Here is a 26,459-nt window from a genome sequence, read left to right as displayed (position 1 = left end):
GGTACCTCATCACCTTTTTCTCAACTCTCTTAGTAGGGCATGCCCGATTGATCTACATTCGATAGGTGAACACCCTTTGGTTCAGAAATTACTCAGAGTCATCAGGCTTTCACTTCCACCCGAACTGCACTACTCTGGGCTTTAGGAAGTCAACACAGTACTTAACCTGTTTCTTTCCTGGCCACACAACAAGAATTTTTCCCATAAGGAATGCTCAGCCAAATTGGCAACCCTGCTCTGCTTGGTTTCTCACAGATGTGTATCCGATGTTAAGGCCATGGACATCCCAGGTAGAAACTTTACCTCAGATAGGGTTACCTTCCAGTTTTTAGGCATAGGTTCTCCCTCTGGTTGAGGGGTTTAAAGCATCTCTCCGACATTGCTAAGAGCTTCTGCGCTAAGGATGTCAACTCTTCGGAGACCACCTAACAAATAAAGACGTCAATGACATTGCACAGGTTGTAATCAATAGGTAAGTAGGAGACGCACTCCTCCTCCATAAGAGTCCTGCGACTTCTGTATAGTATAATCCTCGCCTCCATGTCCTTAATGGAATTGAAACTTGCTGTTACGAAAGCCATGAAATTGTATATTCTTTAATAAAAGCCTGCAGGTAATTTCCTTATTACAGTCTAATTGCAACATCACTACTCATCTGTAATGAGAAAATGAAATAACTACTATACAGCAATAGTTTTATAGTTTACTTGCAGATGCTTTGCTGCTGGTGGTGCATATGAACAGTGTTGAAAAGCTGGTCTGTGATCAGAATCGCAACTAATTCAAATAAGTAGCTTTTCAAAATCTCTCTAAACAATTTTCCTGGAAATTCATAGTCATTAATTGATCATCAAATCGTAGATTTGTTCAACACACTGCAGGATTTTATGAAAGAAGTGCAGACATCTTTCATTTTATAACACAAGGTTGGTTTTCAAATGAATTATATCAAACTCCTCAAATAAACCACACACTGGTGTTTGTTTTCGCAATATATGCACCACATCAAAGCAAGCAGGTGACATAGTAAACAAAAACAACTGGAGTAGAAATGATATGGCCAATTCTTATAGGAATAAAAGACACCCTACAGTACGTAACAAGAATGCTGAAAGTCGATTTGGAATTTAGTGACCTTGTAAAGGAACTCATTCTTTGACCATCTTCTTCTATATAATCTTACAACTCATCAGTAACTTGCAGAATCCTTATAACATAAAATAGGGAGTATTGTATACTACATAACAGCATATGGCTAATATGAACACTTCCCTACAGCCATGCCCCTCATTGTACAAGTTAATCTTTCCATTAAGATCATCTTCCAGAGTAAGCTCCAATGGAAGATTCTCCCACATTTATTACAAGAAGGATGTCTTCCCATACCTGGTATCGATATCGGCAGCTTGGATGGTGTTGAAGAGCAATTCTGCCACACCAACCCCTTCCACATTGATGAGATGAGGCTGGAACAGAGCTTCTGGTGCTTCAAAACGTTCACCTCCCACTTTGATCACTCGTCCATCTGGGAGCTAAAAGGAAGGGCGAAAGAAGTAGCACCACTCCATAAAATGATAAAACTACTTCTGAGTAAGATTGATGTATTGTATCACTCTGATGTAGCTATCCACTTTTTATAACAAAAGCATACTTTCTTGCTCCAGAAAAGTGCGGTAAGATATGTAAATAAAGCACAGGTTCTCTTGAGAAAGCTGGGTGTAGCTTTCTTAAGGGAGGAGGCAGGTAAATCACGGTCTGCAAACTGAACACACATCTGTTTTATCTTTAATAAAATTGTGAATTATGAAAGAATGACTTAGCGAACGAGGTGGGAGGGGTGTCTGCATAAAACACTGAGGGGGGGAACATAAAACACTATTTGATCATTTTGGCTCAAACGCAAAAAAGCTGAAATTTGTTAACTTCCATAACTCACACCACCTGCCATCTTTTGCTCTTGGTAGTCAGTCTTTTTATAATGTGCCTTTTTCAAATGGGTGTTTTCTGCATGGGGGCAACTCAAACTATGGCATGCAACGTGTGGTTTGCATATCATAACTGGTGAATTTCAGTATTTTTGCTTATTTGAGGCAGAATCCTAACTAAATTTTGAACTTTTTATTTAAAATTTCATTGGGTTTTGCGCAGGCTTTGACCTTGAAAAGCGGATGATGGCTGCACGGCCTGCCTGGGATTACACAGTGTACATATCCAGGTCCTTCGGCCAACTCAGTCTAGCGCATAGGGAGCCCACAAAGCTTGGCTTGAGGAAAGGCCTAGTTTTTTGTGTATTCGCGGACCCTAGTTTGGTAACACAGCCAAACCCAGGGCAAACTTCATGCATGGGTGTGTCAAACCCAGGGCAAACTTCAGACTTATAATTCTCCTTTGTGCCCAGCATCATAAATGGCAGACCCAAGAGAGATTTTTCTCTTGCAACCATCCAATCAGCACTCAGTCAGTCCCCAGTACCAAGTTTCCTTTCCATAAAAGCTGGCAATATGGACTTTAAATGAACCTACCAACGGACTGCCACAATTGGTAGAATGTGTCCAAGGTGTCAGAAGTTATAGGCAAATCAATAAAATGCATATTGCATAGAAAGTGCAGCTTCACCATAACCACACAGAGGAGGCTGCCCCTATGTAATTTATTATATCATGCACACATATGACAGATATAGTACCCACATGTATTTATTTTATTGGCTCATTTCAAAGGGGTGCCTGAGCACACTAACAAAGAACTTGACACCAGTCATCTGTCATCCTAGACCTCTTGTAAGCCTGGTACGGACAAAGAAACATTCCAGAACCAGATGTGGTGGGAAAGGGGGGAGGGTCTAGAACTTTCTCCCACTTCAAAGGCTGGCCAAGAGTATACATATTGGACCCTCTGACCAACTATTCACTTCCCTCCAGGACCGGTGGAGGACCCCCAGAAGGACTGCCCTGTGCTACCAGAGGACTGCTCTGCTGCTTGAAGCCTGCCTTGTACCCACAGAAGACTGACCTACTGCTTGAGGCCTGCCTTGCTGCTTGATCGCAGGGCTACCAGAGTGGCTCCAAGGTCTAGTTGGCTCACTTCCTTTCTAGACTACAGGGGGAAACAAAAAGCTCTAATAGCCTTCAACCCACACCTAGACCCTACTTGAAGAGTCCGGCCCTCCAAGTGGTGCCCCACCACTCCAGGATCCTTGAAAGTGGTGCTAAATGTGCCCAAACAGCTAAAAACAGACATTTGGGAATATTTTCCACAAAAAACTGGCCTGAGAACCGACAGGAGACCGGGACCTACCTACTCACTGATCAGCCCACGTTGCATCTCCAGCCGGCATGACTTTGTGGTAGCTCCCTATACATTCTTCTCTGCAGCATTAAATCCTGTTCAGCTGTGTTGGACTTGGCCCTTTCTGCAGTCATCCCCAAACATTTTGCCTTCACCCTCCTGCCTTCTGAACCCCCGCTTTGGTAACTTTTAGTAGTCTGTACACTTTACCACTGCTAACCAGTGCATGGGCTTTCTCTCAAAGATGGTGAACTGGCTTATCCCTAGTAGCCACATTTAGTTTACTTGTACGCCCTTAAATGCTACTAGTGGGCCAGAAGCACTCCTTTTGCCATCCACTTTAGTCTCAGGCCTGCTATTTCCGCTGCCTTTAAACTGTCATTTCGACATGGCAAAATAAATCTTTTTCCAGTCTTAAAGCTTTCTTTTTTAATATATACAAGTCACCCCCTCGGGTAGGCCCTAAATAGACCATGGGACAGGGGTCAGTATATTAAAAAGTTGTACATGTACTTACAAGTTTTAAATGTCCTGGTAGTGAAAAACTCTTAAATTAATTTCTCTCTACTACAAGGCCTACCTCTCCTTTAGGATAACACTGGGTTATTTTATTACATTTAAGTGATAACATTCAATTAGGAACAAGTAGGAATGTCGCGTTTCGTCTTTAAAGAATGTTAATTTAAAACCCTCTTTAATAGTAAAGTTGGAATTTAAGTCTAAATCTGAAAATGCCACTTTTAGAAAGTTGGCATTTTCTTGTCCCAACCATTTGGTGTCTGCAGCCTGTATCCTGGGTCATATGACTAGGTTAAGCTGGCAGTAGGTCTTTGTGTATTGTTCCAAAACAGCGAGACAAAGGGGAAATAGGTGGGGCCAGGAGAGGGAGGAAGGAAATTCCAAACAGCTCTGGGTGTGGAACGCTCTAGAAACTTCATCTACTTCAAAACTAGTACCAAGTATAAATATTGGACCCTGAGACCCAACGCTTCAGATCACTTCTGAACCTGTGCACTCTGCCAGGAAGGAGGACTGCCCAACTGGAAAGCCTGCCCTACTTGCTGGCCAAGGACTAGTCTGTTGTCAAGGCCTGCTGTTGCTGCACCATGTCTCTTCTGTTGCTGTCCAAAACTACAGTAAAGCACCACAGGTTAGTTGGCTGACCCCCCTGTTTCAAGACACACAGACATAACCAGCTTGGTCAACGCAGCACAACCTGCCACCAACTCTGGCCCAGTGTGACGCAACTCGTCCTCGACGCATCTCCTCAAAAGCACTAGCAGCTTCTTTGATGCCTACACAGCCTGGTGCCGACACCAGTCCAGCGTGACACACTTAACCGCGTGCACGAACGCATTGCCGTGCAAGTCTTGCAAAACCCCACCGTCTTCCTCCACGTCATTGAGGGACCCTGCATTGCAGCTCCTTGTCAACAATCATTGACTCCGCAGCTGCGCAACACATTTCGAATCACAGCTTCTCGTCAATTGCTCCTGGACACTGGAGCGGGCATCTTGACGCAAGGCTTTGCATCTTGACGCCCAAGCCCACAAGGTACTTTCTCAGCGGACTGAACGCAGTCCTAAATCTGGCCCACACACCATCGCAGTCAGCCTGTACTTGTGCCTCTGACCCGGTCTACTGCAACCAGTTAACATTGGTTGGCGTTTTTTGCTTCTCAGAGCTCAATTTTCACAAAACCTTTATAATTGCATATCTCCAGATCTACAAATTACATTTTTATTGTTTTGGTGTCCAATCATTTATAAAAGTTTACTCTACTTTTCGAAATTGATGCAAGATTTCTCTTGCGTTGTGTTTTAACTTTATTACTATTTGTAGTGCTGCATAAATACTTTAAACATTGCCTCTAAATTAAGCCTGACTGCTTTTGTGCCATGCTACCAGAGGGTTGAGCACAGGTTAATTTGGGAATTGCTTGCGTTTCATCCTGATAAGAGTTGTGGTTTCTGCTCGAGTAGGGTTTCAATCCCCTCCATCAGTAAGCCAATTGCCTACAAGCAGCTCCTCTCTGAAGGGGTATCTGGCCTCATGGAATCCTTGTCGGCCACAGCCTGCAGTTTTCTCCCAATGGAGATTTTTAACTCCCTCTTTATTACTTCTGGAAATGCTGCATAATTTAACTGGAGTGCTTTTGTGCCAATCTCTCAGAGTTGAGCACAGGTTAATTTAGTGACTTATGTGGTTCACCCTGATAGGGAGTGTGGTTTTTGATAAAGGGTCTTCACCCCACTCAATCAAAAACCCTCTTTTCTACACATGCTATGCATATATATTCCACCCTCTAGTGGTTGGGTCCAGAATCATGTTTCTTCTCTTTTTCTCTCTCTCTGGGTGTCTTTGACCACAATTTGGTGGTAAGTCCATCCTGTGTGCTACATCAGGAGTGCACCTTGGAAGTTCATGACTGTAAATCACCAGAGGCCTAAATTGGTCGAATAGCAGAGGAGTGGAGCCTTCTCAACCCCGACAAGGGACCAGCACGTGATCGGAGAATACAAAGGAAGGTGACATGTAGAACACCCCTTTTAAATTCTGCCCTAGCAATTACCACAAGTTTGCGTAAACAGATCTGCACTAGGTCTGCAACTTGAACCTCCAAAGGACTACAAAGCCAAAAACTGTAAGGCCTGCGCAGAATTTGTTCCGAAGTTGTTGAAGGAAAGACACAAACAGTATCTGGAACACAAAGCCATGGCTGACACTCCTGAGGACACAGGAGTCCATGAAGGACATGGGCCTCTCCAGCTAGGAACAACAGTAGAACAGTTGAGGAAGCCCAGCCAGCAGTGGGAGGAGAGTCGGACGCAGAGGAAAGCATCATCGACATCAAAAAGCATGAGGCTATGAGGAGGGTGGTGAGAGATGCCATAAAGAAGAGGCAGCAAAAGGTAACAAAGTTACCCAGAGGCATGAACTCTAAGTCCTCATAGGCTGCCTAGATATTGACGTTGAAACACTCGACGGCCTAAGGTCGGAATTAATTAAAAAAGCAGCAGGGGTCCCAAACCAAATGAGACCTATTGGGTAAGCTTTCGAACCGACCCCCAAAGTCGGTAGGCACATGAGAGGGGCTGAAGTACAAGGAGGCGAAAACCAAAGAGCTGCCAACCACAAAAAGGAAGGGGTCATAGATGGTCAAAGCCGAACCACGAGCGCTTGATGTTGTTAACTTGTGATATTACCGGTCCCAATTGGTGACAACTTGCAATGACATGTATTTTCTTAGGTGAATCATGGTAGTGTGTAGATGTATGGTTACTGAGATGAATGAACACTGTTTTTCTAACATTACAAAGGACTGTAAGTGATGATATTGCATAAATTGTGAATGTTTTTATTAAATTTGTTTCGAGGATATTCTAGTATATGACCTGAATACATCACTGTACATAGAATATTTTTATGTGCCGAGAATTCATTTAATAAAAGGAGATATTTTTGCACTAAACAGGGTTCAGTGTATAGATTGCTGTGCGAATATTAAATATACGAGGGTTTCCCTGAAAAGAGATGATTGTATAGAGGGAAGAATACCAATGTGACTCACAAGAGGGACTTTTCATGATTTCCATTAATAGGGAGACTCCTGGCCACCATATACCTAAAGAATGCCTACCTACACATACCAATGAACCAAGGGCACAGACAGAGCCTCAGATTTGTGGTGCACTACCAGTTCAGGGTGCTCCCCTTCGACATACAATCAGCACCAAGGAGTTGAAAAAATGCCTGGCAGCAGTAGCTGCATACCTCAAGAGACCAGGCACAAATCTACCCACACTTGTATAACTGCTAAAAAACAGGCAAGCCCAAGAGAGAAGTGCCAACAGGACATACAGATGGTCATCTCCACACTACTACAGCAGGGATTCACCATAAACCAGGAAAAATCAGGTCTGCACCCAGAGCAAAATAAAGTATTCCTGGAAGTGACACTGAACTGAAAGACAGCACATGCCTATCCAATGCCCAAGAGGGCAAAGGTAATAACAGACCGAGCTCACCTCTACCAGAATGGTCAATCTCTGACAGCGAGGGTAGTTATGAAACTAATGGACATGATGCCATCTTACATCCCATCCATACCGCAGGCCAGACCACACAAGCAACCCATAGAGGAATGGTTCTGCAACAAATGGTCATAAGCCGCTGGGAGGATCTAGTGGGTGTCCGTGCAAAGGTAAAGGAAGCAGTAGAATGGTGTAACACAAGGAATGTAACGATAGGGACACCTTTCAAGCTACCAAATTTCATGGCGACCATAACCGATGAATCCCAGAAAGGTTGGGGATCACCCATGACAGCCTAAAGGTCAGGGATCTCTTTAGCTCTGTGGAGGCAGTGAAACGCATAACCCTGCTGGAACTTAAGACTGTCTTCGTCTCTTTTGCAAAGGCATACCAGTAACGGAGGGAACCAACGCAGGATGGATAGTAGAGACAATCCAAACCTCTTACTCAAGGGCAGGAAAACCTTTGCCTACATGGCTCAGCGCACATTCCACAAGGAAGAAGCGTGCAATACTGGCCTTGCCAGCAAATGAGCCACTCAGTGACATTTGCATGGCTGCAACAGTGTCATCTACACACACATTCACAAATCACTGCCATGTGGCCATCTAGATAAGCAAGGAAGCATAGGTGGGACAGAGTGTTCTACAACACCTATTTGTAAACTCATGCACATTTCAACCCAACCTCCCCAGAGAGACAGATACCGCTACAGAAATGAAAGGATTCATGCTGCAAAATAAAATGGTTACTTACCAGTAGGAGCAGCTTTGCAGCTCAAAGAGTTTTCTGGATTCACATACGACCTAGCTGCCTGCCCAGAAATGTGATGGGACAAACAAATGAGGTCAACAAAACATTGAGGGAATGGAAGGTGCCAACTACTAAAGTCACCGGCGGGGAAAAAAGATCTGAAGATGGCGACCATGCATATGAACTTCCAAGTGCACATTTGATATCACATAGGGGATGGAATTACCACCAAATGGTGGCAGACGATATCCAAACACAAGGGGATGGTGGACAGAGTGCTGAAACTTTTCAGAAACTCATCTCGTCACAGATCTGAGCTGAATCCATCATCGTTCTTTAGCTCACTTCGCCACCCCAGTTTGGACCCAACCATATGCAAATTAGCCTTGACCCTGTGCCTCATGGGAACAGTCCAGCCCGAACCGCCAGGCCTGGTACTCCCTAAACTGGAAATAAGCATCCTTAGCTAAAAAATTATGATGGATTAATCTCAACCATGCAGCACAGGCCTGGGCGACCCTTGGGATTACACTAGCTAAAAGCAATATTGGAGAAGTGTGGCTCAGGGGTTAGAGGCAGCAGACCCGGAAGCTGAGATCGGTCCTGGACCAGGGTTCAATTCCCCGCCTTGGCGGGTCTTGGGCTAAAAAGTCCACGGACTCGATAATTCTCGCCCCGGTGCCTCCTCGACTCACGGGTTGACACTCTGCGACTCTGGGCAATAGCTTGCTTAATCTCCACAACGGCCCCTCGCGGCGGGATGCCTGACTTTCACCTTGTGGATACCCTGCTATCTCACAGGGGAATACCAGGAAGGGTTCCCTAAGCAAGCGCCGGGAAACCCACTGCGGGTAGCTGTGCGCTATATAAGCTCAACTACATTTACATTTACAATATCGCACAGCATTGGGGCATGCCTACTGCCCCCGACATCAGCACTGGTGCCAAGACCTGGATAGAGCGATGGTGGCAGAAAAGGCAGTATTCATACACAGGGGTGTCCAAATAAGTGGGAGCGGGTGTGGGGTAAGTGGACTTCGGTCCGCGGCAATATTTGTACCCCACCTACGGAGGAATCAGACCCAGATTTAGCGACTAACCCACACGAACTATCAGAGAACCGCCTACATGCCCCGGCTCAGGGACCCAGACACCTAGGTAAGTTATGTTCTAGAGTAACTCAACTGTGTACAACGTATTACCTGTCAAACTACCCTGTATTAAGTGTAACAGGACAATGGACATTGGTATGTGTAATCAGCACTGTTTTGAACTTATGATAATAAAAATATATTTAAAAAAATAAATAAAACACTTCATCTACCCTAGTGACAACATTGCCTCCTGTCTTCGACACTCGTGCCAAGTTTTGTTTGGGTGAATTCAAACTCTCGAGTGAAATAGCACCCCTAAAAAAGCCTGAAGGCAATGTCATTAACTCAAAAGTTAAAAAATTTATTAAACATGAAGATTAAATCCATATGAAATAAAATAGAGCCAAATCCCACATCATGGAAAATTCTAAAGAGAGTTTGTGCATGTAAATGTCAGACATGGGACACATGAAAGCAGTAGATTTCTGTGCTGTGAAGAAAATCTCTGTCTCATGGACTCTCACAGGAGAAACAATTAACTCAAAACCCAGTTCTAGTTTCTACAAATGTATTTAAATGTGCCAAGCTACGTAGAGCTTGGGAACAAAAATTCAGAGTTCTCAATGGGCATAAAGGAGAAAAGCGAAAAACCAAGGAGGTGGTTACGGTTGTATTTTGCAAAATCACAGGTGCTTGAACAAGCTACGTAGAGCTTGGGAACAAAAATTCAGAGTTCTCAATGGGCATAAAGGAGAAAAGCGAAAAACCAAGGAGGTGGTTACGGTTGTATTTTGCAAAATCACAGGTGCTTGAACAAGGCTCCTAGCTTTGTGATAAGGAAGATGGAATACGTTTTGCAGATGTTTAGAAGCCGATGCAAAACTGAGATCCCATGAGAAAAGGTACAATAAGAAGCCAAATAAGGAAATTCGCAGACCAAGGTGTAGAAGCATAAGCAAACTGAACTCTGTTCAAATATATCTCTTTCTAGGACTAGACCCTGACAGTTGGTTGCTTGTTTGCTTCTACTGTCTATTAGGTCTTTCCCTTAACTCATACTGTTCTAATTGCCTGCATATGGTAACCACCCTCATTGCCTAACAATTTTATTTGTATATATTTATGTTTTTACTAAAATCTAATTTGTCTTGCGTCATATGCTCAACGACTTGATTATATTATGTTTTTCACGATTATGTGAAGCACCCCGATACCTTAGGGTCTAGCTAGCGCTATATAAAACATATAAATAAAAAATAAAGACGAGCAAGAAAAAAGGAGGAGTTAGTATAGATTTACGAGGGTGTTATACTTGGTGGGCAATGTAAGACGGCCATCAAGTTATGGAGTAGGACTGGCTGATGAAGCAGAACGAAAGGCAGTGGACAGCTGCCCCAGGCATACCCAGATTGGAGGCCTTGTATTGTAGCAAAGGTACCTTAGTATAATGCAGTTAAGAGTATGAAAGGTAGAAAAGAAGCAATTCAGAGAGTGGAAGATTTGAGACTCAGCGGGTGTTATGGGTAGCTATAAAATTGGAAATGAAGCACAGGGGGGGGACTTTTTTAGGGAAGAATTTGAAAGCATTGTAAAGGTCGTGAGTCAGTTTCCAGGGAAATGAATTCAAGAGTTTGAAAGTATTATTATATTTTATTGTTTGATTAACTCAATCATTACAATCCACATGTAAAAGTCAAAACTTAAAAATCTGAATATTTTTCACTGAGCTCCTCCATCGTTCTCAATGAAGATAAAGCAATAAAATTGTTAATATAAAATTTCTTCTAGAACAAGGTAACCATCGCTTAAGTGAAGCCACGTGGCGGCATGGTAACAATAAAAACTATTAAAAAAATAGAGGTTACTTCTAAAAGCAGCAGGTAGAACACCAGCTTGTAAAAGAGCATCCCAAAGTTAATGTACAGTTCAAAGTGACAACAGTCAATAGTCAATGACAAGTCGTTGAATTCATGTTCCATATTGTGAGGCTGGGACTGAATACACTGGTTTTGCTAGGGAGCAGCTTCAAAGATGTACCGTTATTATAACCACCTGTGCTTATTCCCTGGTTTCGACACAGGGCCTGGAATTTACAGATTAAGATTGCGATATGCAAGATGGATAAAGAGTGTGAAGCTGATATTTAAAGCTGTGTTTTCCAGATTCAGTGCCACGATGATACCCTGGCTGCAAGAATGGACTCCTAATCTGTTCCACTCTGGCCTCAGTTTTGAAAGTAAGGGAAACCTACGTGATAGCTCTGGATGTCTGGGATGGGGAGTGGAATCAATAAAGGCCTCCAGATTTCAAGGATGAACACATCTATTTGATGGTTGAGGGAGCCTAGAGCAGATAATTAGTTGACTAGTTAACACAGGCTAGAGATAATGAGAATACATGCCATTTAAAATTTGTAGGATAAAGTGGTCAGAAGTTCTATAAGGATTTTCTGCTTAAGGAATGGGGACATGATTGCTGAGGAATGTAGAGAGCTGACTTTAACAGGCTGGTGAGGCAAATGAGAGAAAAGGAGACAAGGAAAAAGGGATACCCGATGATGTGAATTTATGATGAGATCATGGTTGTAAAGTCATGAGCTGTAACACAGCAATGGGATGTGAGGGCAAATGGTCAAGTTTGGATGGCATCTGAGAGTTTGAAAGAGTGATAGTGAAAAAAGGAGAACGAGTCTGATGATTTTGATTCAAGTATAGAAGGGAAGTCGGGGGGCGATCAAATATCTGCATGTTTTTTGTGCCTCTGGGCTGTAGAGCTTCCATCTTTTCCTGAGATGGCCACTAATGCAAGAGTTCATGTCCTTGGGAGCCTAGGCATTAGGTAGGGCAGGACCAGCTCTGCAGCATGATGCAGCAGGAAAGGTAGGATAATGGTTGAGGCAGGTCTGATAACCGGAAAGTCCTGGAAGTCATCTTCGTGATAGTCACAGCTGGTGTTTGGAAAAAATGCACTTGGAGAGACTGACAGGGGTTGGCGGGGGCATGGCAGGCACTGGGATTGTCATGTAAATGAGTGATCAGAAAAGGAGGGACCGACTTGAGAATAGATGCGATTGAAATGAATCAGGCTAAGGGGGATTCCTCGGAGTATGCCAGCTGAGAAGATATGATATTGAGAATGTGGAATAAAAGGCAGCATGTTAAAGGGCATGACAGGCGGGGAATCTGTGTGTTTAAAGTCCCATCCAATTACAACCAGATATTGGGTAGCTAAGACCGTAACAAAGTGGAGTTCTTAGAGAAAATGTACTGATATGCTGGACAGTATCTAAGTGGGAACATGTTGAAGATGATTTTCAATGATAGGCAGATAATCAACTTTTAAAATACATTCAGATGAATGAAGACTTTGGAACAATGTTTGTTTTTGCTATGAAATAATTGCTGGTGTTGTTCCAAAACAGTACCATAAGAAGTAACTACACCCTACAATCATTCAAGAGAAAGCTTAAAAGACATCCACTCAGAATTCTCTTGTCTCTGTTGGCATCATAACTACTATTTACATCATCTCTCTCAGTGCTAATTGCATTCTCCAGATACTTGTCAAATTATTTGTTGCTCTTGCAGCTAGGTATATAATTGTGCATCCTTACAAAAATAGCTAGGAAAAATAAAGACAAGAACCCAAAATTGATTTATATGCTTCCGGAAAGTCTGGGTGTGCCTAGAGGTCAGAAAAAAAGGCCCGGCCCTCAACAGAACGGACTGAAGAATCTCTCAGAAAAGAGTACTGTGCATGGAACATTCACACTTGTAAAGACTCGTGGTTGTGGGATGGTGATTAAGGACCACTGGTATCACTCACCGTATAGGATTCCACTAGTACTGTAGTCTCCTGGGCCAGTTTCTGCTCTTGCTCGATGTTATATCCCACGTAGCACAGCTTCTCCTTCATCATCCTCACGGTCTCAAAGTCAGCCGAATGGTTAAATGCGTATCCTCTCAGGAGCAGAAGCTATTGGATGAGCCCAAGAGCAAAGGAATAGTGTAGAAGAAAAGAAGATGCATCGCCGGAGAATGATCAGAGATTAGAATATGAAAAAAGATTAACACAAAAAAGGAAAAAGGTAAGGGGCAGAGGGTGGTAAGGAATACAGAGTAAAAACAATAGAATAATGGTAAAAAAAGAAGAGTGGAAGAAACAAAGATAAAGTTTAGCATGGGTGTTCTTCCCTTTCCTGCTAAGATTATTCTGCCTCTCTTCAACTTACACATGGAATACACACACCCAACAGCATGCAAAGATGATCAGAACATCCCAGAATCGCAACCAAAATGGCAGATAACGTATCCATTATATTAAGTTTTTATTTGGCTGCTCACTTTGTCACACTGTAGAAGAAAGCACACCTCACCTTGATGAGGTAGCGTGTAATGTCTCTGCCAGCAATGTCCAAGCGACGGGTAAGATGAGGCAATGAGAAGCCCTCGTAGACAGGACAGATGTGGGTCACGCCATCTCCAGAGTCCACAACTACCCCAGTGAGCAGTCCTGAAGGTGGAGAAGAAGGGAACTTAGCTGGAGAGCATCACGACATGCACACAGAAGTCTGGATATAGCTGGTCACTGAAAAGAACACTTTAGAGCTGCACATCCTAGTCAGAATCAGCATGAGAACGTTCAGAGGAGAGAAATAGCCCACAAGGATAGCTCTCAAAGAGGAACACCTGGATGCTAACCCCAGGGGTCCCACTTGCTCACAGTGTCAGCAATCTAAACGTACATTGTGAGTGCTTATAAGCAATGTAAGCCTTACATGTACAATATAAACAAAGTTACATGTGTGTGCTGTGGCTGTGCTGTCTTCCGTTGTGTGCTTGAAAACGATTTTCATATAAGCTGAACATGCAGTAGTAATGCCGACTGATGTAGTTCAAAAGCAGAGCAGACTATGCATTAAAATAGAATGAATACATAGTTCATTAATTTTACAAACTGTAAAAATAAAGCAAGGACAAAGCTGTGGTCCATTTAGTCGTGTCTCAAAACTAGGTCCACATATGGGCAGGCAGGAAGAGCGTGCAGGTCTTCATCTGCCATTAAATTTGAGTGCTATCACTTTTAATACAATGCACGGACACCCTGAATTGGTGTATTAACTTCTCAAACAGTCAACCCTCACGTGTAACCTCCAATAAACTTGGCTGCTCTGCAGAAATGCTATTCAACATGTATCTACCAATTGCAATGCAAGACTTGTTGCCTGATATAAAATGCTCAAATTTCATAGGGAAATGCTAATTCTAGAGGGAAAATTAAAGGCTGAACTTTATCTGCCATTGGTGTAGAATGGTGAAGGCCATTCAACAGTGGCTTCTTCAGATCTAGCATGTTCCTGCAGAAATTGGGGAATTTATATTATTACCACAGAGCTCATCCCATCCATGTCTACTCTTCAACATCTAGGTGTGTTCACTGGGACACCTTTTAGATTTGTTCCACGTTAATCTACAAGTGTCAGCCAATGACACCCGCATCCATTTTTGTCTGGAAAGCAGGTCTCAGAAGAAGGTCAACATCTTCACCTTCATGCTCTATGGACTATTCTGGCTGAAGGCAAGATCCCGCTGCCTGAACGGAGCTATAATAGACATCTTCAGAATGAGGGTCAAAAATCCTCCTCTCCGTCATTCAAATGGTTCTCCAGTCTAGGAGCATCACCTACAGCTGCCTGAAAGTCAACAACATTGGAGTCATATTAACCACAAACACGCGGCGGGTTTTCCCGCTGCGCGCTGAAGTTTTTAAAACCCCGCGGTTCATGACGAGCTCAGCTCGTCATGAGCGCACGACAGGTAAACCTCATGACGAGCTGAGCTCGTCATGAGCGCAGAAGGGGTTAAATTCCGGTCTCTTTCAGTTCACAGGAAAACAGGCTGGTCAAATGAAACAATTTGGATCCTTCCATTCAACCAAAATGGACAACAGGTGGAACTGACAAGATGCCTTGTGATGGCCTTTCTTGACTATTCTACATCATTTTCATTGGACTTCAAATAAACTCTTCTATGGGTATTAAAGGCTCCAGAACCAACCAGCCAGAGTTTGCCCAACTTTACATTGGTGGGACCACAAAAAAACAAGCCTTAAAAGCTCTCTACCGGCTCCCAGTAGATGCAACAATAAAAGTCAAAGTCCTCTTCACCGTGTACAAAGCATTCTAAGCTAAAGGCCCAGGATACTTGTGGAATCTGGCCACTAAGTGCTCAATAGAAACTTTAAACCATAAGTTAGTTCTCAAACATAATAAACATGAAAGCAAGTCATTGAGAGCTCAGGGACCTGGAATGTGGAAATCACTGAACCTGTTCATCGGGATGGAACAAACTACCACAATTTCTGGAAAGCCCTCAAAAAAGTAACTGTTCTAATGTCTCGTTAACACCACGCCACATCAAACGAGCAGTGTTTGGAAAAACACTGGGCCAAGACTGTACCATAATTGTTGCACACAACCTACCCCCTGCCTGCATCTAATATTAGTCATTCATTCTAGTGCTTAGCTTCTCCTCCCGCTTTTTTCAAAGTACTCTGTAACAAACATCTTAACTAAATATTACCCATGCCCGTAGCTCCTCCTGGAAAAAAAAACAGTCAGACTACGGTCTTATGGATACAAGCAGGAACTGCGACTGAAAGGAAAATGTTACCTACCCCATAACCATCTGTTTGTGACCCATAGTCATGCATATTGAAATGCTGGACAACGGGCCAGACATTTACAACTTGTTTTTCTTCGAAGTCACTTGTGTTACAAAACCTGTAGTGATTCAATTCTTGGTCCATAATGCACCAGCACACTGGCTCCATCTCTTAAGGTTTTCCTTTCAGCAAATAGTCTAAGTGGGGAGCAGTACTTAAGACAGAGTGTGCTGTGCATCTTAAAAGGGAGTGAGAAGGACAAACAAACAGTGATCATTGGTGTTTCCACAAAGGGGGTGGGTGGGTGCATGTGAATCTATAGCACTAGATGCTACAAACAGATGGTTACAGGGTAGCATTTTCCGCTCGTAGCATTAGTGGCTGTAGATACGATGTTCTGCATAGACTATAAAGCAATTCCTCTCTAAAGTGGTGGCTAGCAAGCAGATAATGCAGATGTTTGAAAAAAGGGTTCTTTGGCCTGCAAGAACGTACACACAATAGTGCCTGGTGAAGGTGCGTTGAATTGCTTAAGAAGCAGTCTTGCAGTTATCACTTATACGGATATTACCCAAAAAGCATAGGGTAACTCTCTTCTTGTATGCAGTGTGTGCTTTAGGGGGCACGGGTAGTGGGCGCTTGGCCTTAGCACAGCAAATCTGGATGCACTAAATAATCTCTCAGGGCCTGCTTTAGAGATGGCATGAGCCCTGTGGGGCTTGGTGAAGGTCACAAAAAGTTTACAGTACATCCTATAAGGCTTTGCTCTAGCAATAGAATGCACAAGGGCAGTCTTAAAATTTAGAGGGCAAAGGGCCCTTTCTGCTACAGACTCAGGTTGTGGGAAAAGGGCAGGCAAGCTCAATGGTAGCCATCATGTGAAAAGGTAAGACAACTTTAGGGAGAAATTTGGCGTTGGTATGAAGAACCACCCTATCTTTGTGAACCAAGATGAATGGTTCTTTTAAGAGCCTAAAACACACAAATTAATCGGAGGGAAGTAACAGCAACTAGGAAGACCACCTTCTAAAACAAGAACTGTAGATCAACTGATTGTAGGAAGTCAAAGGGAGGACCCACGAGTTGTGAGAGTACCAAATTCAGTTTCCACACAGGTGCATGGGGCGTTTTTTTGGAGGTTTTACCCTCATAATACCCTCCATAAAAGCCTTAATGTCCTGCACCTTGATAAGCAAGGCATGCCTCTTATAGGTGTAGGAGGCAACAGATAGACCACTTTGCGAGTTTTCTGCAAGAGACTAACTGTTTTGAGATACAGGAGTGCATCTTATCCATCAGGGAGTCAAACAGATGCTCAACATCAAAAGGAACATTCAATAGGTGTTGCTGCACCTCTGATTGAAACCGTGAGCCTGGCATGCCTGCTGAGGAGAATGCTGGAGTTACAGAATAGGGAAAAGCAACAAATGAATTAATATTCATGTTTAGAACATCCCTACTGGATATCAACTTTAAGGCCTCGATGTTCGAGAAAAAGTGGAGCATAAATCCTCTATTTATCGGAAAAGATTTGTTGCCGAATAACCAAGTGAAGTCCAGAATAGAGGATGAAACATTCTGCACAACACTGGTTCTCTTTATGGTGTCCCTCGAGGGGATCCATAAAGGAACCCTATCCCTGTAGCTAGAAGCTTAAGCACCACCATTAGGCTGAGTATTCGAATGTGAGTCAGAAGCGTTGGGTGGCGCGCCCTCCATATTTCTATTAGGCAATAGAATGGTCCCTGTGAGAGCTCTATGGGGCCCATCCTGAATGGCACTCTGCACTTGAACCCACCCCTCTAGATTTCCGACCACCCTAACCCCGGACCCTGTCTGGGGCATGAAAACTTCACATCCCATTCCCGTTTCCCCTCCCGAGGGGTCAATCAGCTCGTAAATCATGGGGAGTTGGGCTTCTTGGGTGGACTGCGGTGACAAATTCGGTGAAGACACTGCCGCAACAGAATCCCCAACCTCCCGGCTGTCACCATATGCGGTGTGGGGGCCTCCATAGGAACTTCCCCTATAAAACAGAGATTAAGGATCTCCCTCCATCATTGTATGTGAATCAATCTGATCGTAAAAATTGCAACCATGTCGTTTTTCGTTTGGAAAGTCGTCTTATCTTTTTATGTTTCCTCTTCATATTTTCCCCCTTATGATTTCTTATGGGGTTGCCCTTCTTCCCTGCCACCCCTTGGCAGATTAGAGTACTGGGCATGGGAGGTAGAGGGAGTTAAAACCTCCTCCTCCCTTACCCAACTGTGAGACAAGTCCTCTGGTTTTCTCAACTTCTCCGATGACCCTTTTTTTGTAACCATTTTTAAACAAAGGAAAAAAAATCATATAGATTTTCCTGAAGGGGGCCTTGTTCTACCTCCCCAAATAATGTATTTAAACAAAGTTCTTCCTTTTCAAGGTTGCACACGGGTTCTGTGGGGGACAGCAAATAAAGGGGTGTACCCGCTTGAACAGAGACATCTCTCAACCCTCCCGAAGGAGCAGATGGTAATGGGCTGTCATTCGCAGGTGCTTCCATATGGGAGTGTGTCGAAAGTATAGTTTTGACGGTGCCAAACTTATTTGCCTTCTGCACTTCGAACAACATTACAGATATCATTTCCAATATATGATGAGAAATACAGTTTTTTCCACTAGGAATAGAACATAAAAAGATTTCGATACAAAAAAGATATTGCAAAGGAACACCATTCCCATCGTTTCCAATCTTTGGCTGTGTACAAGGCAAACATACATTGTGAGCAGGTTCCGAAGAACAACCAATCAAATGACTTGAGCTACAATATAAAGGGGGCAAGGAGAGGCGCCTAGGAGAAGAACTTAAAATTAGAGAGTTTTTTTCAATAGGTCTACACATTGGGTGATCATCCTTATAAGTATGGTCAAGGGGGTCTCCCCAACCCCCTATTTGAGCTTCTATGTCGATATCTGGGAGTGTATAATCTTCCCCAGAATTCGCTTTTTTACATAGCGTTGTCCTCTCGATTATACTAGGATCATCTCCCAAAGGTTCTTCGGGACCACCGTCCTGGCTTAATCCCATACAGATGCCCCACCCCCTGACTGCTGTAACCGCAGGCATTCAGTCTATCTTAGACCTATTCAGGGAAATGTGAGGCTGGTTCTGTTGTACGACGACGGCATTCATAACCATATTTGAGAGCCAAGATGCGTTGGAGGGTTGCCAAACTAGGCCATCCTGAACACCTTAATTTATCAGAGTCCGGTCCACAGCAGGGAATCAATAGCCCTCCTCCCCCTAAGATTCCACAAGGTCTAAAGGAGAGGGCGCTACCAGATTGGAATTAGGAACCAATCCCTCTGGGACCACTGCTACTATCTCAGGTACGATCCAGGGCATCTTTCGGAAGAAACTGGTGATGCCTGGATGAGATTTATAACAAAGCTGCTTTAACAGCCTAGTACCGCTGTGCGATCTCCTTACGGGATTGTCTTGGTGACAAGGAAATGACAGGCCCTGAGCGTAATTTTCTTGAGGTCATCTCACTCAGGCTGGCTTGCCTGCCTGAACGCCTCCTCCGCTTACTCGCTGTGGACGAGACACTTCCACTTCCGACCTCTGCAGCTGAATGCGATTGACGAAGTTTCAGCTAGTTACTATATATGCGTATTTCCTCTGATTTTGAGTGAAAGCTGTATCGCAGTATTACACTGCGCTACATGGCTTCGAAACCCCTGGCACTTTGGTTCTACCCATGCAGCTAGAAAATCGAAAACTAGCCTGGAGCGAGTCGAGAACAGTAACGAAAACTTCAAATTCTGGAACCGTTGGCAGCCCTAAGTAAATTTGTCGCTGTATGGCCGGATTGTCACCTCGGAGGTTGGTGTGTAGATCCTGATTCAATGTAGTTATTCACAGAGAAGAGAGCAGCGATAGGAGGACGAAGAGCAGGGGGTGGTGAAACTACAACGGAACTGCCCCAGACTAATGCTGGCCACCTCCACAACCTTGAGACCTCCTGAGGCTACTCACGCCTCCCCTTCCTATTTTTGAAAAAGTCAGGGAGAATGGTGAGTCCGATGGAGCAAAAAAGACGCAACTAATACTGTTGGGCGCAGGACTTACCCCTCCTCCTGCTATCAATGGCTGTACTCCGTTTTTCCCTGAGCCAAATTACCCCCATCTGCTGACTAAGTCAGCCGGCTGATATCTTTTGTCCCGTTCTCTCATAGGGGAGCCACATCAACATGACCCCCTTCAGAGCTTCTGCCCAGATGCAGATGCCCCTTTCCACTCTGGAGTCGGTGTACAATTTTTGGCAGCACCTGCCTTCCTTTGCCAATGCCGGTGTTTATCATAGGAGCAGGGGGGGTGCTGCGGCTGACGGCTCAACTTCCCTTTTGTTTCCAAATCACCAGAGCAGGCGACCCCAGCTGAACAGAGCACTGACTCAGGGGCGCAGGAGGGGGTGTGGCGGTACTCTCCTTTGCACAAGCCGCACCGGCCTAGCGACGACCACCTCTCCGCATACGGGAAGAACCGTAGCATTAGCCTTGTCGCGCCCCCTGCACAACCGCTCACTTGCCTCTCAGGAGCTTGGTCGCCCTAATCACTCGCAGCCTCTATCCACTCGTTAGTGCGTTAATGCTGGGCGTTGATGCCAGACTTGGCGGCTCCGGGGCACAGCTGCGGCTCGTCACTTCTGCACTTCCCATCACACCTTCACAGAATAACCTCCACAACCCTCACCTCATGCTATTGTGACATATAACAAACAAAAAAAGTATACAATATTCAAAAGCATATTCTCCATTAAAAGTCTTTTAATTATGTAACAATGTGTCCCTTACTATTACTTAACACATTTAAATGCTACATCCCTAAGAGGTATCTGTGTTATTCAAGATTGCACCACAATAGAATCTGTGAAAATGTAATGTGTCCTATCCTTAGCCAACCACAGAACACTCCTTATATGCTTTTTACCTTCTGCATCATCATATTCATCTCCATAATAAAATGTGTCCATTTAGCTATCAGGTGGTCAAATGTCACATATGGTACCGTTGGTCATTTTAGTTGTAGTTTTGCATTTCTCATTAAACGTATAGGTTTAAGAGTGATGGCGTTTTGGGCAATGGCTGGCTAGCCGGGCAGTAGCACGTCTATAGCCACCTGCCAACTATTGTATTAAACTAGATTGCACAACACATCATATTGTTATTTTCAGTTTTTGATACTCTAGTTTTATCAAACCCTGACAGATCTTGGTAGCAGTCTATCGTTAGTATATTTCCAATTATAGTTTATCCAATAATGTTATGCCTCTAGTTCTCAGACATTAAAGAAGGCCATGCTTTGCTATCATAGTCTTTTCATCCCTGGCAGCATGTATAGTAGACCCCTTAAAGTCAGTTAACAACAAGAGGCATCGAGCCGGCACTGCATCAGACAGCAGTACGAAGGATGGAGAAGGCCTCTGCTTCAACAGAGGAGATGGTGGCAAACAGATTTCAGGGGAAGACAGAGCAGGCAGAGGGTATGCAGAATTTTGGAAGTTACTCCAATTGACAAGTGCCCCCGAAGGGTACATCAGGTGTCCGGATTCTCTGGAGGTCCCTAGGATCAAAGGGGAATTTGGCCCCACCTCAAAAAATGCCCCGAGGAGCCACGGTAAATCAAACCAACACTTAACATCCCCCCCCACCTCCCACAGAGAAACATTATTCACATTGCCATAACTTTGATAAAAAGATATGGGAAAGGAGTGTTTTTTGCTCAAAGAATTAGAATGTTAAACAGAGAAGGTGGATTACTTTGTTAACTGCCTTTACACAGAAATAACAAGGTTTAAAAGCACATATTAATTTACAATATCATAGGTAGGTTGGATTAGAATTATTTTTTAGAGAAAATAAGATTGGAAGAGGCAAGAAGGGCAGGGTGCCATTTTAGAATTAGGCGGGAACTAAAAGGGGATGTAATTGTCTCGCAAAAGTGTCACGGCTATAATGCAAGCCAGGAAAATGACCACTCCTGCTTGCAGATTGGTAGTAAAAACAGTCATAGCTGGGAAGCAGTGGGCTTCTCAAAACCTCTCAAAAACATGCAGAGCCAGTGTACCACCACCAATGACAGCTGCACTCCTGATAAAGTTAGTGGTTAATGAGCGACGTCTCCGGTACAGTTTCTTCCAATACATATATACTTAGGCCCACAAACACTCTTGACTAGTGGAGTTAATTGGCAGCACCTGCTAAACTGAATTGAGGAGGAGGTAACATGTATACTGGCCCAAAAGATAAAGTTGAAAGATTTCGCCTACTTACATATGCAATAAAAGTCTGTCACACAGGCCACTGCTGCTACTGAAAGGCTTACACTTCCTAAACCAAGTCGTGGCATGGCAGTGTCACAAGGGTCTGAACTACAGGCAAAACTCTTAGCAGGCTTGCATTACTATAATTTTGCAGTCTACTGCAGCTTGCCTGCAGAGCCACTGATCTCAATCAGGATAGAGTATATCTTTCTGCACCCTGCAAATGAATTACGGATGTAATCTAAAGAAAGACTGTCTCTCGGGATTTACTTTACACAGCTTAGAACATAAGGAAACCCCGAAGCGACAAGCTTTTCACTTCCTCACTCTAGAGCACCGGTTCTTAACCTGTGGTCCGGGGACCCCAGATGGTCCATAATGCATACTCAGGGGGTCTGTGACTGCTTGGGAAATTACAAAGTATTAACAGGTTAATAAAGAGTATATGAATGAAAAGGCAAAACGTGAAGGAATTTGAAATTGGAGGCTAAAAAATAATTTGGTATCCTCCGAATGATTCATGGGAGCAGTCCAGTGCATCAAAAAAGAATATAGTATGGACATTGGGTGACGTCCATTGAATTTCAACAAGCTCTAACCTTTTTATTAAACTTAAAAATGTGATTTGTCTTTGTATATATCTGTGAATTTAATAAATTATCATTTTTTGTATTTGCTTGATGAATGCACGTGTCTGTATTTGTGTGTGATGTTTTGCAGTCCAAACCATTAAAATTGCTTTGTCCGAGGCTCCCGGCTTTCAGTAATGGCTCCGTAGGAGTCACTGGATTCTAGTAATGTCTCATTGGGGGCCACTGATTTTACTAATGATTAAGTGGGATTCCACATAAGTCAAAATGTTAAGAATCACTGCCCTAGAATGACTGCGGGAGGGGAAAGGAGGCAGACTTTCGGTGAGAGCATGCAAGTGTCGGCAGGGACGTTCCATCAGTGAAAACAAACAACTCACAAGGTGCCAACCAGATGACACTCTGGATCTCTATCATTTGCTGATAGACTCAACAATGATCGTGTTTACATGAAAAGTATTTAACAGAGTCTAATGCATTGTTATATTTTATTGTTATCTACGATAGAATGCCCGAATCTTTTTACAAGAATAGTGGGCCTATGAATGACATTTTATTTGTGTTTTATGGCATGCGCCATTTGTTTTTTAACAATTTTAATTATTTGAATCAAATAAACTCACTCACTACTACCCATGCCAGTCAGTGCCCAAAATTATTTCATGTTTTTTGTGGTAAGTTTAGGTATTAAGTGACTTTAAGAAGAATACATTGGTCCAAGCCATGGGCAGACTTCTATTAGGAGATGGAGGATAATGAATATGCTACTTACCAGTATGCATCTGTTCTTGGCATGTAGGGCTGCTAACATTCATATCTTAGCATTAGAATCGCCGCCTAGTGTTGGGCTCGGATGATCGCACATTGTTGTCCTGGAAGAGTCTTCGAAGTATCCTGAGATAGGTGGCTCCTCCCCTGGACTACAGTGCGCATGGGCATCGGCTCCATCCCCAGATTGTTTTTCGCCATTGTGGCAGAAGATGGAGTGAAAAGTGTAAAGGATGTCCATGCTAATGAATAAATACAATAGTATATCTGCAGCTGCGACAGGCACCGGGGAGGAGGGCGGGCGATATGAATGTTAGCAGCCCTACATGCCAAGAACAGATGCATACTGGTAAGTAGCATATTCAGTTCGAGGCATGTGGGCTGCTAAATTCATATCTTAGCATAGAATACATAGCAGTCCCTCCATCAGCGGCGGTTGCCCGTGCCAGCTGCAGAAACCTGAAAAAGTGTCTTCAGAACAGCCTGTCCTACAGCAGCTTGCTGCTTGGAATGCACATCAACACAGTAGTGTTTTGTAAAGGTATGTGGTGTAACCCACGTGGCTGCTCTGCAAATATCCTCTAAAGGAATGTTCCCTAGGAAAGCCATGGATGCCCCCAGTTTGCGTGTGGAGTGCGCTCTGGGGGGTATTGTTAAAGTGCGCTTGGCTTTTTGATAACATATCTGGATGCACTTAACAATCCATCTGGCTATCCCTGCTTTGGAAATCGGGTTGCCTTTGTGTTGTGGTGCGAAGGCAACAAAGAGTTGTTTTGTTTTTCTAAAGGGTTGTGTTCTGTCTATGTAGTACATCAACGCCCTCCGTACATCTAAGGTATGGAGCATTCTTTCCGCCACCGTTTGCGGGTTTTGAAAGAATGCTGGTAAGTCAATAGTTTGGTTTAGATGAAACTGTGACACCACCTTCGGAAGGAATTTGGGGTTAGTGCGTAGCACTACCCTATTTGGATGAATTTGAATGAATGGCTCTTGGATTGTGAGCGCCTGCAGCTCACTGACACGCCTCAGAGACGTAATAGCTACAAGGAAAGCTACTTTCCACGTAAGGAACTGGAGTTCACACGAGTGCAGTGGCTCAAATGGTGGTCCCATCAGTCTGGTGAGAACGACATTGAGGTTCCACACCGGAGCTGGCGGTGTTCTTGGGGGAATGACTCGTTTCAGACCTTCAAGGAAGGCTTTAATGGCGGGCACTCTGAAGACAGAGAGGTGCTGCCTGTTCTGGAGATAAGCCGCTATGGCGGATAGATGTATCCGAATGGAAGTGTACGCTAGATTGCACTTGTAAAGATGCAACAGATAGCAGATGATGTTGGGGATAGATGCATCTAGCGGGTTGATGTCATTGGCTGTACAGTAAATGACAAAACGCTTCCACTTTGCAGCATAGCATGCTCTAGTAGTTGGTTTCCTCGCCTCCTTGATGATGTTCATGCACTCCGGAGGTAGGTTAAGGTATCCAAACTCTAGGACTTCAGGAGCCAGATCGCCAGGTTGAGCTGTTGCGGATCTGGATGCTGAATTTCTCCATGGTTCTGCGTCAAAAGACTGGGCGTGAGGCGCAGTCTTTGATGCGGCACCACTGAGAGTTCGAGGAACGTGGTGTACCAAGCCTGGCGCGCCCACGTTGGAGCAACTAGGATGAGAGTCATCTTGTGCTGCCTTAGCTTTCTTGCGACCAGCGGTATTAGAGGGGCTGGCGGAAAAGCGTACGCAAATTTGCCTGACCAGTTCATCCATATCGCATTCCCCTGCGACTGTGGGTGAGGGAACCTGGCGGCAAAGTGTTGGCATTTTGCGTTCTCTTTTGTGGCAAACAGGTCTATCTCCGGATGACCCCACTGCCGGAAGTACGGGTGGAGGACAGATGGGTGTAACTCCCACTCGTGCATTTGATGGCTGTACCTGCTGAGCAGATCCGCCATCTGATTGTCCTTTCCTGGGAGGTGTTCTGCCATGAGGAAAATGTTCCTCTGAATGGCCCACTTCCACATGCTCTGAGCCAGATGAGACAGCTGTGGCGAGTGGGTGCCTCCCTGCTTTTGAATGTAGTACATCGCGGTCATGTTGTCCGTCCGGACTAGCACGACTTTGTTGCACAGATGTACAATGAAGGACTTGAGCGCCATGAAGATTGCCATCAGTTCCAGATAGTTGATGTGCATCTTCTGTTGCTGCGTCGTCCATAGTCCCTGCACTGTGTAAGTAAGCACATGAGCTCCCCATCCCTGGAGAGATGCGTCCGTTGTCAGGACAATCTGCGGCACAGGCTCTTGGAACAGTCGGCCCTTGCAAAGGTTGTGTGGAGTCCACCAATGCAGAGAGTCGTATGCCCGACTGGTAACCAACACTAGGTCTGTCAATTGCCCACGAGCCTGTGTCCACTGATTCGCTAAGCACTCCTGGAGCGGGCGCATATGTAGCCGTGCGTGAGGGACTATGAAGATGCAGGAGGCCATCATGCCTATCAACTGCATGAACACTCTCGCTGGAAGCGAGTGTTGTGGCCTGAACCTTTGGATCAGAGCCTGCATGCTGTCTATCCTGACTTGGTTTGGCTGAGCCATGGCCGTCAGGGTGTTGATCGTCGCACCTAGGAACTGCCGGACATGCGCCGGCTGAAGATGCGATTTTGGGTAGTTCAGGGAGAAACCCAGATCGTGAAGAAGGTGAATTGTAGTCGACATGTCTGCGGCGCACTGTTGCTCTGACTTGGCTTGCACGAGCCAGTCGTCTAGGTAGGGGTAGACATGGATGTTCTGCCTCCTGAGGTGCGCCGCTACTGTCGCCAGACACTTGGTGAACACCCTCGGGGCTGTTGTGACTCCGAAGGGTAGGACCTTGAACTGGTAGTGCCTGCCTTGAATAGTGAACCTGAGGTATTTCCTGTGTGACGGGTGTAGTGGAATGTGGAAATAAGCATCCTTGAGATCTAAGGTTGCT

General features: G+C 44.4%; 1 protein-coding gene across 1 annotated transcript in view; it reads right to left on the bottom strand.

Moving 5' to 3' along the window:
* LOC144781795 (actin-related protein 2-like) overlaps positions 1–26,459 on the bottom strand; it is a 123,937-nt gene that overhangs the window by 19,855 nt on the left and 77,623 nt on the right. Inside the window, exons 5-7 of the mRNA XM_078660797.1 lie at positions 13,545–13,681; positions 12,995–13,144; positions 1,387–1,532 (exon numbers count right to left, since the gene is read on the bottom strand). Of these exons, the coding sequence (XP_078516923.1) occupies positions 1,387–1,532; positions 12,995–13,144; positions 13,545–13,681 (433 nt within the window). The remainder of the gene's footprint in view (positions 1–1,386; positions 1,533–12,994; positions 13,145–13,544; positions 13,682–26,459) is intronic.

This window comes from Lissotriton helveticus, chromosome 9, assembly GCF_964261635.1.
Source record: "Lissotriton helveticus chromosome 9, aLisHel1.1, whole genome shotgun sequence".
NCBI lineage: Eukaryota > Metazoa > Chordata > Amphibia > Caudata > Salamandridae > Lissotriton > Lissotriton helveticus.
The sequence above is the reverse complement of the archived record's forward strand: the minus strand, read 5'-3'. Positions and strand labels throughout refer to the sequence as shown.